The sequence below is a fragment of the Condylostylus longicornis genome, unplaced genomic scaffold (assembly GCF_029603195.1).
Source record: "Condylostylus longicornis isolate FDR11 unplaced genomic scaffold, ASM2960319v2 ptg000145l, whole genome shotgun sequence".
NCBI lineage: Eukaryota > Metazoa > Arthropoda > Insecta > Diptera > Dolichopodidae > Condylostylus > Condylostylus longicornis.
In genome coordinates, this window is record NW_026578113.1 from 1950224 (window position 1) to 1970366 (window position 20143).

The following is a 20143-nucleotide window of genomic DNA, read 5'->3' on the forward strand; positions in this document are numbered from 1 at the left end:
AAATTTGATTTCGTAATCAATTCCAGCATTTTTCCTATATACTCGCCATACACATTTATATATAACAAATTATATGTTGGATATTTATAAGACATATGAGAAATTTATTAAATGTAATAAAATTAAGGAAATGTTATAAAAATTTTAAGATTTATAAAAGATTTTTATTGAATATTCAAAAGAAACTTTTTAAAGAAAAAAAATATAACAAAAAAATAATTAATACTTTAATTTCTTATTTTATGTCTCAATATTTTTATGGACCCATAGTATGTATGTAATAGTATTTATGTATGCAAATCCTAGTCAAAGAATTAATTAAGAAATTTTTTCATTATAAAAATCATAATATATGAAGATTTATGAAGAGAAAATAATATAGGCGATTTTATCAAACATTGTTGCAAGAATAATAATTTAAATTTATAACTTAACAATAAAATATGTGAGATATAATTTGTATATGTGTAGATATAAAAATATAAAAGACTATACAGGTTTAAAGTCATAAAATTAAAAAATTTTTAATATTAAACTGAAATTTCTTTCGTATAATATTTTAAGGCTGGTCCTTAATTAGCTATGTTAAAAATATAAAGCTTATGTTTAACTTATGTAAATAGTTTAAGAGTTTCTCTCAGTTTCTATCACCATATATTTTACATACATACACATGAATTCAATTCGTCAACCATTTCATATTGAAAATCAAGACATTTCGTCAAATTGTAAATGAAAATGAATTCCAAATATATTCAGTCTTATCATGAATTTCACATGCATAATCCTATGAATTACGAACTTAGCTACGACATAGACTTTTAAATTATCACAAATCCCTTTCGTATAGAGATTATTTATCAGCAATAGCAGCACCATTTTTCGGAGCTTCAGAATATAAATTGAATGTCCCTTCACGGCATGTGTGGGGGGGACTCCAAAGTCCAAACAAAAAAATTCAACAATTAAAAATTTAAAACGATCATTCTCTTTAAATTGCTTTTTACGTCTGATTATTTCTTTCGTAAACATTCGAGAACTATTTTTAATAGAAACGTAATTCAAGATTACTCTATTACAAATAATCGGAGCAGAATTGTAGTAGATAATTCGAAATTGACAATATGAAATTCGTAATTTTCCGAATTTCAGAAGTACGAATGTAATTTATGATCGGGCTAATTATATTTGAAAGAAAATGAAAAAATTTCGGTAACAGCTTGGTACTCCTTAAAAAATATTTATTAAAATTTTAATTATTATTCGTTTTAATTATTTTGTATGCTCTTATAGAAATTTAAATATTGTTTTAATATTAAAAAACAAACCACACAAAAAATTCTTTTGTACAAAAATTTACGATATTTAAATGTTCATTACACCTGTAATAATAACAAGGTTTTATACATTAACCTGATTTATCTAGTTTCTAACAAGAATATTTAAAATTATTTTAAATGTTTAACTACGCTTGTCTCTTGTAAATGTCACTAACATGCCATTTTAGCGTGACTCAAATGTCATTTTAATGAATAAGAAAATTAGAACTAAATCGTTCAACATTTTTAAGACAAGGAACATTTTTTTAATATAAATCGTTAATAAATTTTAAGTTACTATGTGCTTCAATCATTGAAAACTATAAAAATTGTTAATGTTATAAATTAACGAGTTTAAAAAAATCATTATTGATTTTAAAATAAAATTCAGGTTAACCACTTCAATCTTTATCTATAATCTAAAATCTTTTTAAACGACTATAAAAATTAACTAATTTAGATTTCTAAAAATTTATGACTTAAATTTAAATTTGTGTATAACTATAATAATTATTCTTAGAAAATTATTTTATTCTTTAATTAATAAAACGAAATTTTATTTTGTTTTCCAGGAAAAAACAAAAACTATTAGAAACACAAAATAATTATTCGATAACATCAACAACTGATCAACATTTACAAAATAATAAACAATTAACATTACAAATGTCTTATATAAATACAAAAGTAGAATCATTAGATAATAATTCAGAATTAAGAATATCACGTAATACAAATACAGCTACAACAGATAGTAGAGAAGGTAGTGCAACCCCAACAAATAGTTATCAAAGTCAACCGCCATCAATATCATCAACACAATCATCACCACATCCATCATGTGGTAGTTTACAATATCGTAGACAATGTCCACCGCCTCCAAATTTATCATTAACAAATTCAAATGCATCATCATTATCACCGGTTGGTGGTGGTTGTGGTGGTGGACGTAATAAAAGTAATTATAAAACATATCATCCAAATAATCAAATTGATTTCCAAAGAAGTTCACAATCTGATGATGATAGTGGTTGTGCTTTAGAAGAATATACATGGGTACCTCCTGGATTAAGGCCAGATCAAGTAAGTTATTATATAATTTAAATAGTAGTAATATTTTTGAATAGATAATTAGGATATAATTCAGTGGCCTCAAACACAAACCGCCTAACTCGAGTTAAGACAAAATTGAGATATGTTTACCAGCGAATTCTCCGTTTTGAGTTTCATATGCTCACAAATTTTGGTGGTTCTACGACTATTGCAGACGGAGTTATTGTCGGATTCACACATGACCTAACTCGAAATGGCAACCATATGCACTTGCACTAATGGCCTAAATCGAGTTAAGAGCAGAAAACATCTTTTTTATGTTTTGGACAAACCACTTATTTCGAGATAGGCTATTGTTGCAAATCGAAATTAGTGACATTTTTTTTTATTTGTATGAATTTTTACAACCGCTTATCTCGAGTTAGGCTTTTGTTGCAAAATTAATTTTGAGTTTTTTTAAATACTAACTCGACATAAGCGATTTGTGTAAAATAAAAATTGGTAGTTTTTTAAACTCATCTCGAGTTAGGCGATTATTACAAATACAATTATATTCCAAAAGGCTTCTTATGTCGAGTTAGGTTTTTATAACGCGTGCAAGTAAGAACAAAACATCAAAATTAAGCGTTTAGTGTTCGAAATAATACATAATCAGTATAGAATATTTTTTAGTTTTTTATAATAAAAAATATTTTATAACGCTTAACATATTATTTTATGTGATATATAGTGTAGGTATTTTATGTCCGTGATTTAAAACTTGTTCACTATAGTTAAAATTAAATCTTACATTCAGCGACAAGTAAGATAGTTGTATTTTTTAACCCAAAATATAAAACATCTGCACAAGTTACCTGCATTTTTAATGCTCTAATTACCCAAATATCCCATGTTTAAGATTTGAATTTTTTTATTTAACAAATAATATTGTAGGTCATTTCGTGATTTACCTGCGACAAATGTTTTTTTCAATTGACGGAGTTCCCATGTTAAAATGACACGTGGCTAGCTACCTGATGGTAGATTGTTTTGCCTTTGTGGTCTAATTGTATTATTAAACAAAGTGTTGTTTTATTATGCCCTTGTAAAACAAATGTTGTTAGGAAGAACAAATTTTTGTGTTTAACAAGAGTTTTCATTCTAATTATTGTACTACAAAGCAATATTTTTATTATACACTAGTAAAACACATTTTGTTAGGAAATTCAAATTATTATAATTTGCAAGGGTTTTCAATAAATAAAATTGGTACGTCTGGGAATAACAATATTTTGTTATACTTTTTATTACTTATTTCCGTAAGATTAAATTTCTTCGATTTTCAAATATTTATTATATTTTTGTTATTTCGAAGGAAGTATTTTTTACAAAGACAGTTATTTATTGTTGTTTTTAAATGTGCTGATGTTGGAAATTGTTAAATAATGCAAAAATTATCCAATATAAACTTTATTCACGCTTAATAAATGTACGTTAAAAATTTTGGAACTTGCTAGGAGAGCTGAGATGATTGTGGAGGATGTTAGAGGTATTGCAATATATTTGAAACTAACGTAACGGATTCAGTGTGTTTTAAAGCATAGAAATTAGCGAAACTGGTCCTATAGTTAATAAACAAGTATTTACACTACAGATCTTACTTTGAAAACCGAAGTTAATACAGTTTTGAAAACCGCAATTGACTTTGGTCGTGGTGACTGTATTAATGATCCTGATTTTAAAATTGACAACCTTCAAAAGCAAGTTTTTGAGTCCTATAGGGCATGTGAACATATCTGTAGAGATAAAAAAATATGAAAGGCTTTCTACTTTTATTCTTTTAAGAAAAATCCTTTTACAATTTGCCGAACGGTTAGAAAATTCGCTTAATCTTTCGCGACTGGGCTTGCTGAATGCACTCAAGTACATGAACGCTCGAAACTGACTCGTGGTTAATTTGTATGGAGTCTTAATTGAAAAGTAAATGCTGACAGCTAAAATAAAAATGTCGAGCAAACTTACAATATTCTTTGTTTATTTGATAATCAAATACTTATCAGAACCAATTTACTTTACCACAACTTTTTAAGGAGATCTATATACTTTTTACGGCAGAACTTAAAGAAAAACTGACGAGCAAACCATTTTCTATATGTAATTAATAATACGTCTCCAAGATTTAATTTTGACAAGTATCGAATCATTATTTTCTATACGAGTTCGAGTTCACTATCAAATTTGACTTTTCATTACAGTAGTTGTAATGACTCACACTCGATTTCATTTTGTTTTTGATTTAAAAATTTTAATTAATTCGCATTTAGTATCATTATAAACAAGTAAGAAAGTCATATGGACTATACGAGTAGTACATAAATAAAATAACAAACACCAAACTCATAAACTCATTTTAGAAATTACTTTATGTACTAATTTTTACAATAATGTAACAACTTTGTCAGATCCGTTGCACAATGAAGCCTTTTTGTAATTGAATTACTTTTTGAAATTCTCTTAAGTGGAAAGAGTCGCACCACAGATTTCAAAAAATTCACTTCCAAAAATATTTTACAAGAACAGTTTATACAAAGATTTTTTATATTTTAAGACGAGGTGTTAACTAGTTAGATTTTCAACACATGCTCCAAATTGAAGAAGAAGAGAAAATTAGTACCAAAAAAGAAAAACTTAGAGTACTTGATGCAATTTTTTTATCTGTTGGTTTACAAATTTTACAAAACGATAAAGACTGGAGATTTAGCAGATACTCATCCATATTTAGTTGGAGAATCCGAGAGAGAATAAAAGATACTGTCACCTTTCTTAAATTTAATGAAAAAATTATTTTTAAACTTTTAGAAATAATTTTTACTTGAAGTTTATTCATTTTTTACCTCAATTTATGTTTTTAATGACAATGATTTGAAAAAAGAGTGAAAAATCAAATAACGTAAAAATAATACATATATTTCTTCCCTTTTCAATATAACTTAAGTCACCTAAAACTATATTTTCAGTTTTGCAACAACAGCTTAAGTCGACTTAAGTTTGACGAAAATGCAAAAGTAATTTTTCACAAATCGCCTAAGTCGAGTTATGCTTTGCAAAGTGCTTTTTATAAATTTTGTATAACCGCCTATCTCACTTTTTTCATAATTATGAGAATACTATTAGTTGTTTTACTTCAGATTATGAGTTAATCGCTTCCTTTTTTAATTATCTTTCGATCAAAAAAAAAATTGGCTCAAAAAACTTCATAACTTTTTTCAAAATTAAATTTAAAGTTTAAAATGCATTTATCTCGAAATCACTAAAACAGACTTAAGTCGTTTGTGCTTGAAGCCACTGAATTGTTTCATTTGGAAATTAACAAAATCTTTTAATCTGTTTAATTGTATAAGTTTAATCGTGCACTCATTCTCTATTCTGCTGCATGCTCAATTACGTTACTTCACAAAGAGCAAATTCTTATAACAACAAAAATAGTACAAAATAGGTTTAGTATTGCTCTAGAGCTGTTTAAAATTTGGAGCTGCTTTGGTTTCTATACGTATACAATCATTATATGTTCGCTGTAAATAATATAACAAATCATGGATCCTCGATACTGGATAAAGATTTCATATGTCAAATTGGTAGTTCTAATACAAGATTTTGTTACAAGTTTCTCAATATTTTCAACACTAATTATACAAGTACAATATAAATAAGGTATTCTTAAATCATATCTTGTTATATGAACAAATACAATTCTGTTATACAATATTAATTGAATTTTAATTAAAATAATTATAATAGTTAAGTATAATATTATAAAAACAAACAAATTATGAACAATATAAACTTAGGATAATAATTACAATATTTTTAATATTATTTTCATTAACAATAAAATAATAATAAAATAATGTTCTTATACAGCAACTCTCTCTTGAATTTAGATGTATAACAGTTATATTATCTCATAAATATTTTAATGGTCAAATATTAAAACTGAGAGTAATATAAAAATTAATATGATAATATTATTTTGCATTCAAAATAAATGAAAATTAGTTGATCTATTAAAATAATTTTTCTCCCGTCATTTCTCACGTAAAGAATTCCTCATTTCTCTATCTAAATATAAGTGGTTTAAAAGAGTATATCCAAGTGAAATTATTAATTTTTTTTTTTCATTTTAATTAATTAATTAATTAATAAATTCATTAATTTCAAAACTGGTATATTATGATACACAATATAATAATATTGTAAATTTATTAAAATCAAGTCTACCTTGTTGTAATACACTGTAAATACCATTTAATGTAATGGCATACATTAATTCACAATAATTTATATCAAGAAATTTAATTAATTCTTAATGATGTTGTTTGTTCCATAAATTTCATAATAATTTTTTCTTAATTGTTTTTATAATGAACTACTGGTTTTCTTTTTCCTCTTATCATTGCAAAATTAATAATTACGTAATTCAAAAAAAAAAGAAAGGAAACAATGAAGGTGAATTCCATAAAACTCAGTTTAATAAACTAAAAGAATTTATATTGTTGTTATAATTACTGGCGTGGGTTCCTCGATATTTGAATACTGGATTAAAAATTAATTTTAAGAATGTTAAAATTGTAATATGAAAAAGAGCGGAACCTGTACGATACAATTTAATTGGTTAAAATATAAGAGTTTTTATTTATATCATATGGTATAAGGCTAAGCTGTAGACTATTAAAAGCAGAGAATCATATAAATGTTGCACATAAATTGATTATTGCTGAAAATTAAAATTCATTAATATTTTATGGATATATATATATATATACATATATGTGTTGAATGGTGAATCATAAGAATAATTCAAATAATTTCAAATTTATTCAATTACAAATTTAAATTTGAATTTCATGCGGTTCATTCATTAATTGATTTAAATAAATACAAAATTTAAATAAATTCATTCAATCAAAAAATCAAAATTTAAATAAATTCATTGAGTTCGGGCGACGAATCTTGCAATTATATTGTAAATTCTATAAACAACTATCAACAAGCATCATATATAACATTCAATATTCAACATATATAACATATTTATAATTCTATAAACAACTATCAATAACTAATATTACAGTCTGTTTCTCATTGTACATGTTACTCAATGTAATATCAATATTAAACCCATTAGTGTTTAATATTTCCAAACAGAAATCGATCAAAAATCATAAAACATGAATTCAATTTTATGCTCACTGGTACTCGCTCAATGTACTCACATATAAACATATGAGATTTGAAATCAAGTTTCTATTTAAGGAATTTAATGATTTATCCATTAGATAATTTGATTCAAAAATATATATATATATATATGATAATCAATAAAAGCAATAAAAGTAAAGATTGCACTTTCCCTCTTTACGCATATATTCCAATCTGTCTTTGATAAATTGCTAGTTCGATTCAATTTAAATGCATCCTTTTTGAAATTTTTTAAATGCTTTTTGCTTTACTTCTATTTTTTTTTTGTTTTTTTTTTTGGAGGCTATTTTGTTGATTACAAGTATTTTCTTTTATATTTTAATATAAATTTTATATTTCATTGAGTTTCAATTATGCAAGGCAAATGCCACTATTAAAATAGTGTTTATCTGCAATAGTTAATATAGATGTCACTAAAATCTGCTTCAAAAATATATAATGCAATGAAATATAGCCTTCGTCTATTCAAATTCAATATTATTAGCTGTGTCAATATGTTTTTTTTCTTAAATAATTAATTATATTATTATGTAGTACAATTAAATTTAAAATTACTGACTTTTCTTCAAGCTACTTAATACAACCAATTTTAAAATATAAAACTTAGTGTAGCCTTGAGTAACAAAATTTTAATAAACACAGTTTTTAATTGTAAACTGTAAAATTATTATTTAAATTTATTAAGTTGCTTTCATAAAATTTTAAAAAGCTAAAACGAACACTCACCGAGAAAATATTAATTTTGCCAAAGAAATTTATTTTGAGAGAAGTCTAAAATTCAAGAGAAAAATATAGTTGAGGTGTTACCATATGCCACTTGGTTTCTCTAAACACTCATAAGAAATTTTAGTTTACTAATTTTAGTTTACGGTAAAACTAATGCAGTATTCAATGCAAATTGTGCTTTAAGGCAAATATATGAGAAATACTAGTATGGAAATGCAAAATAAATTTGCATTGCTGCAAAACATATACAAAATATGAATAAATTAAAAAATGTGCCCCAAATAGGTGAAAGAAATAATTGAATTTTAAAATATTTCCATTAATTAAAATGCCATAAAATATCACCAAAACATTGGGGTATAAGTCATATTGGCGCTGTTATGAATAACTTCAGAATCTTAAAGCCTTGTTATAACAATACGTGATACACATATATTAATTATAATATGTGCTCAACATGATTTTAATCTAGTATTCAATTTTTAAACAACCAGACAAGATTTAATCAGATATTGTATGAAAAGCGTTGGACAAGAGATAAAATGAAAGTTAAAATTAATTTTTTTTTTAATCATTAACAAAGTTATCACTTTGTTATAAAGCAATTTTCTTACATGTATACGCATATATGCCAGTATTTACAAGTGATTTAATAAAGAAATAAAACACCAAAATCATTATACTAACCAATTATCATACAACTATATTAACTTATGGTAAGTTATAGACTGGCTGGCTGATTAACGAGTTTCATAAATCTAGTATTGTATAAATATAGATTATTGTACGTGATAAAATTTTTGAAGTTAATAACTTTTTAACTTTTTTAAAGATTTCATCTTACATTTATTCGCTTTTTGAGGGAATAATGAAATTAAAGTAAAAAAAAAAAATGAAAGTGAAACTTTTTTGAAATATTATTAAACTTTGTAGTTTATTTATTTTTTTGGAAAATGTTCAATTTACCGTATGTATATACCGTATGTATTTGGCAATTTATCACGCATGAATATTGATGGAAAAATTATTAATAATGTGTGTTTTTTTTTTCTCTTTTACCAATAATTATTGAATTGAAATTAATATGCCATTTAATATTGAATTGAACATTAATTTTTTGTTTTGTAATAAAAGGTTTTATATTAAATATTGATAAATATTAAATTATTTACTCAAATTGGTATAAATTTAAAATATTGATATATTAATTTTGCTATTTTTTTATAGCCAAAACGGTATGGCCAGCATATAATCGACTGCAATGTATATTGCCTAGTTTAGGGAAAGTGTTACAGAAGATTATGAAAATGTTTTTTAAACACTCTTTTCGAATTTTAAATATAATATTAAACCTTTAGTTAACATATTTGGAAAAATGTAAATTTGGTTCTTAGTATATAGTTTTACTTTATGCCATACAATTTCTCTGAAAAGTTGGACTTCCGGTAGCAAATTAAACTCAAATATTAAATTTCAAGAAATTCCATCAATCCGTTATGTACATACAGTCAAAAATGTAAAATCGGCCCCCAGTTCTTTTTTGAGCCCTGATCGTTCCAATACATTTATAAGTTAATTATTTAATCACTCAGAATTTAAGTATTAAATTTCAAGGAAATTAGTTGATTATTTTCTCTTAACATTCGCAAAAATGTAAAAGCGGCCCTCGAAAAGATCTAGTTAAAGAAAGAGCCTAATATATTCCAAAATCTGATCAGTCCATGTCATTGCCAAAATAAACTCATATATAAAATATCATTAGAATCAGTTCAGCCGGCCAACAGACAGACCGACAGACAAACCGACATCTCTCTAAAAATAGTTTATTTACGCTTCTTTCTTTATCATGGAGAACATCCAAAATTTGGTCCCATCACGATATAACATCTCCCTTATTGTATGCAATGCGGTCGGTAATTATTGAAAGACATATTTACCGACCGCATTGCATATAATAAGGAGGTTATATGCAATGTATAAACGCATATCGAGTTTTCGGTGGAAACACACTTTTCCATAACAGTAAAGCATAAATAAACTATTTTTATAGAGATATCATTCTGTCTGTCTGTCGATTATGTGCAGATCACATTAGATTTTTTATGTTATAATAGGTATGTTATAATATGTTACATAATATGTGTTTGAACTTCGAAAATAACTGCAACATTTCGGTAAAATATGTAAGTATTTTTGAAATTTTAACAAAAGTTTTATTACATTTAAGTATTGCAGTACATTTGCATGGAATATATTTCTGTTTGAATAGTTAAATTTGAACGTATAAAGTTGAAGGAAATTCCTGTTCGTCAATTCAGATTGTATCACTGGTTAAGAATAATATAAAATCGATGAATAAATATATATTTAAGAACTGCATATATTTACAAAACTAAATCGTTTTTTACTATAGAGATAGTATTTGATTTAACTACATTAATCAAAATATTTTCAAAATAAAATCATACGTGTTATACATATTTGAGAACAACAAAAATCATGATTTTCGTAAAATATATTTGAAAACTTACAATAATTTAATTCAGATTCACAATTTTCGAGTTAAGTCCAGCAACACTTGTATTCATCTCAAGAAATAGTTTAAAAACAAAATTTCGAATCCTGACACTACCATAACTACCATAATTTCAATATATTTTCAACAATATTGTGGATCTCTTAAGAATTGCGTCCGATTATAACAATTATTCTGTACAAGTTTCTGATTTAAATCACTTATATTGTATTCTCTATACTATTTCTTATATAATAACTTTATAAAATTTAAAATTCTTTTATTACCTTGCCATTATTTTTATATGCTGACATTTTTTCGCGTTTTTTTATATACCATTTTTTTTTTTTACAAAGTTGCATCGCATTTATTTTTCTTACATTAAATATACCGTAATATTTATTTTACCATTAAAAATTTCAGTATTAAAAGAAAATTTTAAAAAATTTTAAATTGAAAATTATTGATTTTTTTTTTAATAGTGAAGAAAAAAAATGATCACGCAAATAAATCGTATGTGCCTACCAATACGTTTTCAATTATTATTAAACAAAAAAAAATGTTGAAGAAGAAGAAACGACATGCAAAGGCAATGAGAGGAATAAAAAAAAAAAATCGGAAAAATCTAAAACACTTGGTATGAAAATCGTTGATGACATAAAACGTTCATGTCATGCACTTTAATATTTCGCGAAAAGTATTTTCGCGTATTACAATTTTTAAGTTTAATTTCTTAATACCCTAAGGCTATTCTTAAAATACATTAAAATTTTTATCTTTAAGTTTTATTGGTTATATTTATTTATTATTTTATTTTCTTTTATTTTAGAATTTTTTTTTTAAGAAGAATTTAATTGTAAATAAAATTCTTTCAAACAAATTGTTACCAACAACAAAAACATAAGCGCGTCTTACTTAACACATTACTCTTACTTAGTGCTGCCAAATAGATCAGTCCAAATATCTCCAGTTTTTAAACATAAAATCTTTATTTTATAGATTTAATAGAAAAAAATCTTCACGAATTCTACGAGATCTTCAATTGAAGCTCAATTGAAAAATTTAGTTAATTCGCTAAGTCGATTATTGCAAAATTGATGGCAGCGGAGAATATCAAAATAGACCTGTCATATAAGTAGCGTTACCACGCCTTTCTTATTAAATTGACCAAAATGTTGGTCAAAATGTTTTTTTGCGAACTTTGTCAAATATTATAAATATTCCAATACTGAAAAACTTCAGGATAACATTAAAAAACCTTCATTTTGAAGATAAATCTTCATTTTTGGTAGCGTTACTCTTGCTTCTCACTCTTTCTCTATATTTTCAATGATGTATTGGCCATCATTTTGTCGAGATAGATTACATTTTGAAATTTACATAACTGAAAATATTTAAGTTTAATGTAACGGATGCGAACATAAGTATATTATGTATTTAACCATTAATTTATTTATTAAATAAAAAATAAAAATTTTTAAAATAATAAAAAATAAAAGAGAATCAAGTACAAGTTCATTGAAAACAACAATCTTTCAAAATATAGTTTTGAAAAATTCTTCAGCGTGCACCTTTTAACGCCATTTAAATTCTATATATACAATTTTAAAAGATTTTCTAAATGTAATTGTACAGCTAGTATATACAGTATAGAGAAAGAGAATACTTATCGCGGTAAATTATAGAAACAAAATAAATAATTACGGAAGACATTGTACAATAATCAATTTTCATTCTTAAAGACTTTTTAGCTTTTTCCCTTTTATTCTTAAATTTACAATGCATTTCGTATAGAGCAGATAGAATAAAATATGAATATGGCCATGTACATATGTACATAATGTGTGTATATTCACCCTACCAATTAAAAAGAATCATTAGTTTAATATTTAAGTGAATTGCCGCGCGCCGCCCAAGTGATTTCCTTTTGTATTGTAACACTACAAAATGTAATTAAATTTGAATAAGAAAAAATGTAGATATTTTTCGTTTTATGTTCGTGTATGTTGAAAAATCTTTGGATATAGGTGTTAATGTAAGAAGGACGATGAAATTATGTGAACTTCCATGAACGATATTTGCAAGTACCATAAATTGTATAAGCCCGAATTTCCGAATTTTCCACGGCAATATGGCAAAACTGCTTTATTTAGAATTATTACTTATAAGCAAAGCCGATTTTTGGAAATAAATTTAATGTTCTCATTCAACAATATCATTTTATTTTTCAGATTTGGCCAAATTTTCGAAATTATAAATATGATTTTGCAAAATTTGAAAAAAAATTTGGAAAATAATTACGGTTTTTCTCTCAGTAATTTATTCACTTTAATATAGGCCGAATTGAACCATATACTTTGAGTTCATAGATTTGAACGTAAATTATCGAAATATTTACCAATTGTTACCGGTTTTAAAATAAAATTCATTATAAGCTTATTCTTCTGACGACTTATCGAATATACCACGTATTTGACATTGCATTACAATTTTAGATTTCCAATGCAATTGCTTTTTAATAAATTTGTAACCTATAATTTTTTTAATAATCAATAAATAAAATTTTTTAAAAGTGAAAATATCTTACCTAATTGACTTCTTAATTTCATTCCAACTGAATAAGTGACATTTACTTGCAACAAGATACAAATATACTCACCACATGGTAAAATATTTTTACATCACATTTACTTCTATTATCACTCATAATCATGAAATCAATTCTTCTCTTTATAAAAGTAGAGTTCAAAGGAATCCATTTATTTTTAAAATAACTTAAACTAGTCCTCTGTTTCATAAAATTTCAGGTTCTGTTTTCGATAACAAGAATAATTTGTAAAAAAAAATCCAGAATTCTGGTATATTAATTTTAAAACGAGAAAAAAAATAGAGTTGACCTTGTCAACTCTGTGATACCCGTACGAATTTGTTATCCTATGTGCGAATAACTAATGTGCCATAACTAACTATGAGGCAGACTATAACTTTAAGTTGCCGTATTACCATATTAATTTATGCAAAATTTCAGTACTATGTGTTATTCAAAATACTGGTTGTGCCAAACTACTATTGATGTTGTATGGCAGCTACCAGAAAGAGCCAAGAATTTTTAGCGAATTTTATCAAGCACATCGGCCCTACTAATATACTCACTTGTGTGAAATCTCAATATCACAGCTTTTATAGTTTCTGAGATATGGTCAAATAACTTTTGAAGTTGTATAGCAGGTACCACAAGGAGCCAAGTAATTTCAACGACTTTTATGAGACACATTGGCCCTACTAATATATTCGTTTGTGTGAAATTTCAATACCATAGCTTTAATAGTTTCTGAAATATAGTCAAATAACTTTTAAAGTTGTATGGCAGGTACCAGAAGGAGCCAAGTAATTTCAACGTCTTTTACCAGACACATTGGCCCTACTAATATATTTACTTGTGTGAAATCTCAATATCACAGCTTTTATAGTTTCTGAGAAATAGCTAAATAACTTTTAAGGTTGTATGGCAGGTACCAGAAGGAGCCAAGTAATTTCAACGACTTTTATGGGGCATATTGGCCCTACTAATATATTCGTTTGTGTGAAATTTCAATACCATAAATTTTATAGTTTCTGAGATATAGCCAAATAAATTTTGAAGTTGTATGGCAGCTACCCGAACCGGTACCCCGATCATGTCCAATTTAAATAGGGTTCTGGCACTTACTACAGTAAATCATTTGTGAAAATTTGGTGAACTTAGCTCAATTAGTTTTTGAGTTATCGTTCGGACGGACGGACGGACGGACGGACGGACGGACGGACGGACAGACATAGCTAAATCAACTCAGAATTTGACGCTGATCAAAAACATACACTTGAGTCTATATCTAACACCGTTATTTCTTAGCGTTACAAACGGTAAGGCAAATTTAGTATACCCTTCGAACATACGTTCGTACGGGTATAATTAGCGTGTCTTAAATAGAAATTGAAAAATTCATTAAAAGTTTAATACCGATGCTTAATTTATAGTTTGAAAACCAAAAAAATAGGAATGAGAGAGAAATAGAAAACTGAGTTTAACAAAAACATCTATTAAAAGAATAAAATAAAAATTTATAAGGAAATCTTGTTCTTTTTTAATTAAATTATAAAAAATTTTAAGTTGACCGTAAAATGAAGGCGTAATATTGAAATTATTCTATTATTGAAGGCGTAATTTCGAAATTAATTTTGATATTATTTCCCAAACAGCAAAGGTTATAAAAATAATTGAATGCATTATCAAAAATATTTTATTAATTTAAAGGACTATAATTGTGCTCTAATGTTACTTAAACACAAGAGCTACAAGATTAAAATAAAAAATTTGTAATATACCTAGATTCATTACGGCAGTTTAATTCATCCAAATCAAATGCAATTATTGTATGAATTCGGTTAACTCGCATCCATTTTTGTATACACATTAAAAGGATTCATTCAGCTCATATCCATTGTTATTTACATGCTGAAGGGATCCACCTAGCTCAAATGATCAAACATATATAGAAGAAAATAATTTTTTTAAGAAATGTTTGAAGTAAAATTAATTTGTAATATCGAAACAAGAAGAATTATTTTAGGCAAAAATATCGTTACAGCTCTCAGAGCGCTCAAAAAAAAATTCTCACTGGTGCTACGATTACTGTGCTTATTTGGCTTCACTTACATGTCTAAAAGAAAATGCTTTCAAAGCAACTCAAACGAGATTATTTTTAAATCAGTACCTTTTCGGCAGTAGTTAACCAAACAATTGTGAAAAATTCGAAATTTCGGAAAATTTCCTAAAAATTCTTGCATTTTGGAAACTATTCAGCTTTAATGCCCACTTCTAAATAAAAGTTCCGAATTTTCAAATGCCTTAAATTAATTTTGTTTGCAATAAACGTTCATAAATTACATAAATTTTTGATTTTGCGTAAAGGAAATCATTTTTAAATTCAGATTTACAATTCACAATTACAATTCACAATTTTATTACTGAAATTTTTGTATAAAAATTAAAGCATTTAAAAAAAAAATTTAAAAGTTTTAAAATTTTATAGGCATAATAAATTCGTAAATTTTTTATTTTGAAAATAAAATTAAAATTGTTGTGATTCTTAAACTTCTTTCTATTTTTCCCGGCATTTTTTTAATTCAACGATATATAAACATAAACTAATTATTTGGAGGAACATTATAAAAAAAAAATTAAACAAGAAACATTGAATTAAAAGGAGACAAAAATTGTTCCATCAACTCATACTTAAATTACAAGGACCAAAGTTTTATTTCCTCTTTCCTCTTTTAATTTTTTTATCTTAAATTTTTCTTTTTTTTTTTCATGGAAGTAAACAAATCATATCCTTATGAATTTTATCGCGATAATTTTACAATCGTTTTATGCTATTAAAGAAAGAGGACACTCTACTTTATACTGGTAAATTTGTTAAAACAACATCCTGCCAGCATTATTTTTTTTTTGTATATTTTTGTTTTTATTTTGTTTACAGTTTATAAAATATATAAGGTAAACCTGTTGTCCTGAAACAATTTGCCAATGCCTTTTTATTTTTCATTAATTTCTTGTTTTTAAGGGCAGGAAAGTAAAAAATTTGTTAAGGTTTCATGTGCATGTATGGATGTATACATCAGTCTTTAAGGTTTTAAATTCGTGTGTATGTAAATATGTACTATGTATACAGTTCTATGCTCGATAAAAGTATAATTTTTATGACTTTTGCACTTACTTTTTACCGCTCTTTAAAGAACGGCCTATATTATAAAATGTCGCAGTATAGAAGAATACATGAATATTATGGTGGGCTTCTGTCTACATAGATATATTTTGTATATATAGGCTCTTTTATTGTTGCAAGGGAAAAAAAATACATTTAATTTGTATTTAATAACCCAAAAAGAAAGTAAATCACATTTTTGTCCTTTTTATTTTACTTTTTTTTTGAACAATAAAATTTGTAAAAAGTAAAACGATTTGATAATTTTAAATATTAAAAAATAAAGGAGAAAATTATAGCGTTTACACAATTACCTAAAAAAACTTTCATTTAACGGGAGATCAAAAAGCCAATGATTAAGAAAATGAGCATAACAGATATATTAACAACCGCTTACGCAATGACGAGGACTGTATTAAGTTGGGAATTCCGAAATATAGATAAAAAGTGCTGTGATTAGTTATAAAAATATCGGATAAGTTGGAGTTACAATAGAATCAACTCTCCTTTCACTATGTTGCTTATTTCAATTTATTTATTACTTAAATTTTTTTGTCTTTATTAAATATTTAAGAACTCTGGTCAACTTCAAATAGCGTCAAAGTTGAAGTTTTCTCAGAATTCTAAGTAAGATATTCGAGTCTAACGATGTTCGAGATTTAAATAGATAATCTTGCATTCTTAAGGTCTCGATACATAGCCTAATTTTTAGAATGTTTAGACAATCTTACAAAGCCTTGTAAAACCATAAATTTTCACAATTCTAACCTTATGTGTATGTACTTTAATTAGATATAAATGGATTTTATACGTACATGAACATCAACACACATATCTATATAAGTACTTACACATAATGATAAGTTGATTTTTTATAACGTTTATGAAAAAATTTTATGATTTTATATTATCCTTATTTTTTTATTATATTATTTTATTCTTTCTCAAATTGGTTCATAAATTTATTCAATCAGGATTTATTTTTAATAATAATTTGCTACAATTGGATATATAAAATTCCAACGTACATAAATACTTCGCAAAACAAGAACCTCGCAAAGTGTAATTAAACATTTTAAGAGCACCATAAAATCTTGTGTGTTCATATGTTTATATGATTTTAAATAAAATTACGTTCATATAATGGGTAGATTTATATTATAACTCTCAATATATTACACAATGTACACAATGGGAAAATAATATTTTTCTACTCAATATATTTCAACCTAAATACCGCAAAATGTTTTGCCGAAAAATAGTCTCTCCCCGTTTTTTTCCACAATTATTTCATTTCTTAAATTTTCGTCATTATCTTGCTTTCCATCAAATTTTCGACACTGCTTGGGCCATATTTTGCCATGCATTATTAAACTGAATGGAGAATGAATCCATTACCATTTGTGCCAATACATAGTTGGTCTAATTTTGACTTATCAAATGCGATTATTGTAACAGAAACTTTGAAAATTTTCAGTTTTATTTGGAAGAGGCTACATTTATAAGGTTGCATACAAAAAATATAAACATGTAAAACCTTAAAGTTAACAATTTTGACCTTATATTTTGATTGATTCAAAGCTACTCGTATTACTGCTTTGCGAACCTTTCAATGTTACACCATTGCGTATGAATGCGAAAATATTTTATTATACAATTGTGCTATTTGCGAAATTTTCAAAAGCATGCCGCAAAAATTGAAAAATAAAAATCTGATCACTAAAAGAAAATTATTAAGAAGCACTGCTAACCGAATTACACGCTACATACTATTATATATTGAGCCGCCTGGGTGTGGAAACATTAAATTCTCTGTTAAAATTTATTCTTAATAAAAATCGATTTCATTAATACCAAAAATCGATTTTATTCTACTTAATTAGTAATCATTAAAATTTTTTGTTATGTTTTTCGTTCTTCTTTGTTAAAGGATAATCAAATGTTTTTATTTTTTCCATACACACAATATCGTAAATCCGCAATTTTTACTGCCCCACATAATAAAAGTTATGTAGGAAAAGAGGAAAAAGTTTTTAATAAATTTTTACTGTGCCTTTTTTGGTTATTTTTGTTAAATTTTATAATTCGTTTATTATGGTCTTTAAGAATTAAATGCTATAAAAATAAGCAAAAACCTGTGCTTTATTAATCTTTACCTGTTTATATACATATATATACATAATACTGTTATAATATGCATACACTCGTTGTTTACCGTATCCAAATATTTTATGTGATTTTTTCTCATATTAATTACAGGTGCGATTATATTTCTCACAGCTTCCGGATGATAAAGTTCCTTATGTAAATAGCGCTGGTGAAAGATATCGAGTTAAACAATTATTACATCAACTACCGCCACAAGATAATGAGGTAAGAGCTACAATAAACTTATTAGTTAAATAAAATTTGAGATTGAATGCTACACTGTTATAGAATTCGGGGTTGAAACTGGATAAGTACGAATCCTCGATTCTGTAAAACTAAATTTGCCTCAATTCAGTTATTTTTTATTCGTCTTAGAAACATATTTTAAGTAAAACCACCTCAGAACTTATACAAGTCTATTACTTAGAGTAATACTTCATGCTATCAATTTGTCGGCAATTTTTTTCATACCTCTGTTGTTCAGTTGGTAGAGGGTCTGCCTAGAAAGCAGTAGGTCATTGGTTCGAGTCCGGTACGCGGGCAAACATTTTTTATTTATCCCGACTTTAACTCGTTACTTTGATCACGTCATGCATATTATACTTCAGTTGTATGGAGAAATTTTCAGTAGTTATTCTGAATTGTTTTTCAAAAATATTAATATTTTCACAATTTCATTATAATTTTATTTTTATTTTGTAGGTTCGCTATTGTCATTCATTAACAGATGAAGAACGTAAAGAATTGAGATTATTTTCTGCACAACGAAAACGTGAAGCACTTGGACGTGGTGTAGTACGTTTTTTATCTGATGAAAGAAATTGTAAAGTGGTAAGTTTTAAGAGTCTATGTATAATTATTAACAAAATTTTAGCCGAATGCTATTAGACTCCATTCCATTTGTATAATAAATGCATTCCATTTTATTGTCTGAGATCATTGTGTTGATTTCATGAGTTTTATTACGACAGTGTAGTCATAACCAGAATTAAGATTATTTTTCCCCAATCAATAATATTTTTTTATAATCAACAACTTTTGTATTATTTTTCTTATATTTTCTTAAGTTTACTTGTATATGTACTTAATATTTAATATAGATTAAAGATATTTAAGTGGTTCTTGAATTTAATTTTCCAGATTATGGTTCATGAACTAATTTTAATTAAAGTAATAAATCCACAAGAAAAATGGAAAATATTTTTTAAAGAATTGTTAGAAATTTTTTGTTAAAAACAAAAAATATTTTTGAAGTCTTTAAAATTTAAATTTTAAGGATTGTATTAAATATTATATTTTACGTTTTTAAGAGTTAAATGCACCATTGTGGAGATGCAGGTATATTAACTCTGGGTTGAAGTTTGTAACCACTTGAAGGAGTCGTGTGCGGTATGTAG

General features: G+C 25.9%; 1 protein-coding gene across 1 annotated transcript in view; it reads left to right on the plus strand.

Annotated features, from left to right (window-relative positions):
• The window catches only part of LOC129615723 (probable serine/threonine-protein kinase DDB_G0282963), a 96687-nt gene that overhangs the window by 63648 nt on the left and 12896 nt on the right, over window positions 1–20143 (plus strand). Inside the window, exons 2-4 of the mRNA XM_055531090.1 lie at window positions 1892–2402; window positions 18858–18971; window positions 19449–19577. Of these exons, the coding sequence (XP_055387065.1) occupies window positions 1892–2402; window positions 18858–18971; window positions 19449–19577 (754 nt within the window). The remainder of the gene's footprint in view (window positions 1–1891; window positions 2403–18857; window positions 18972–19448; window positions 19578–20143) is intronic.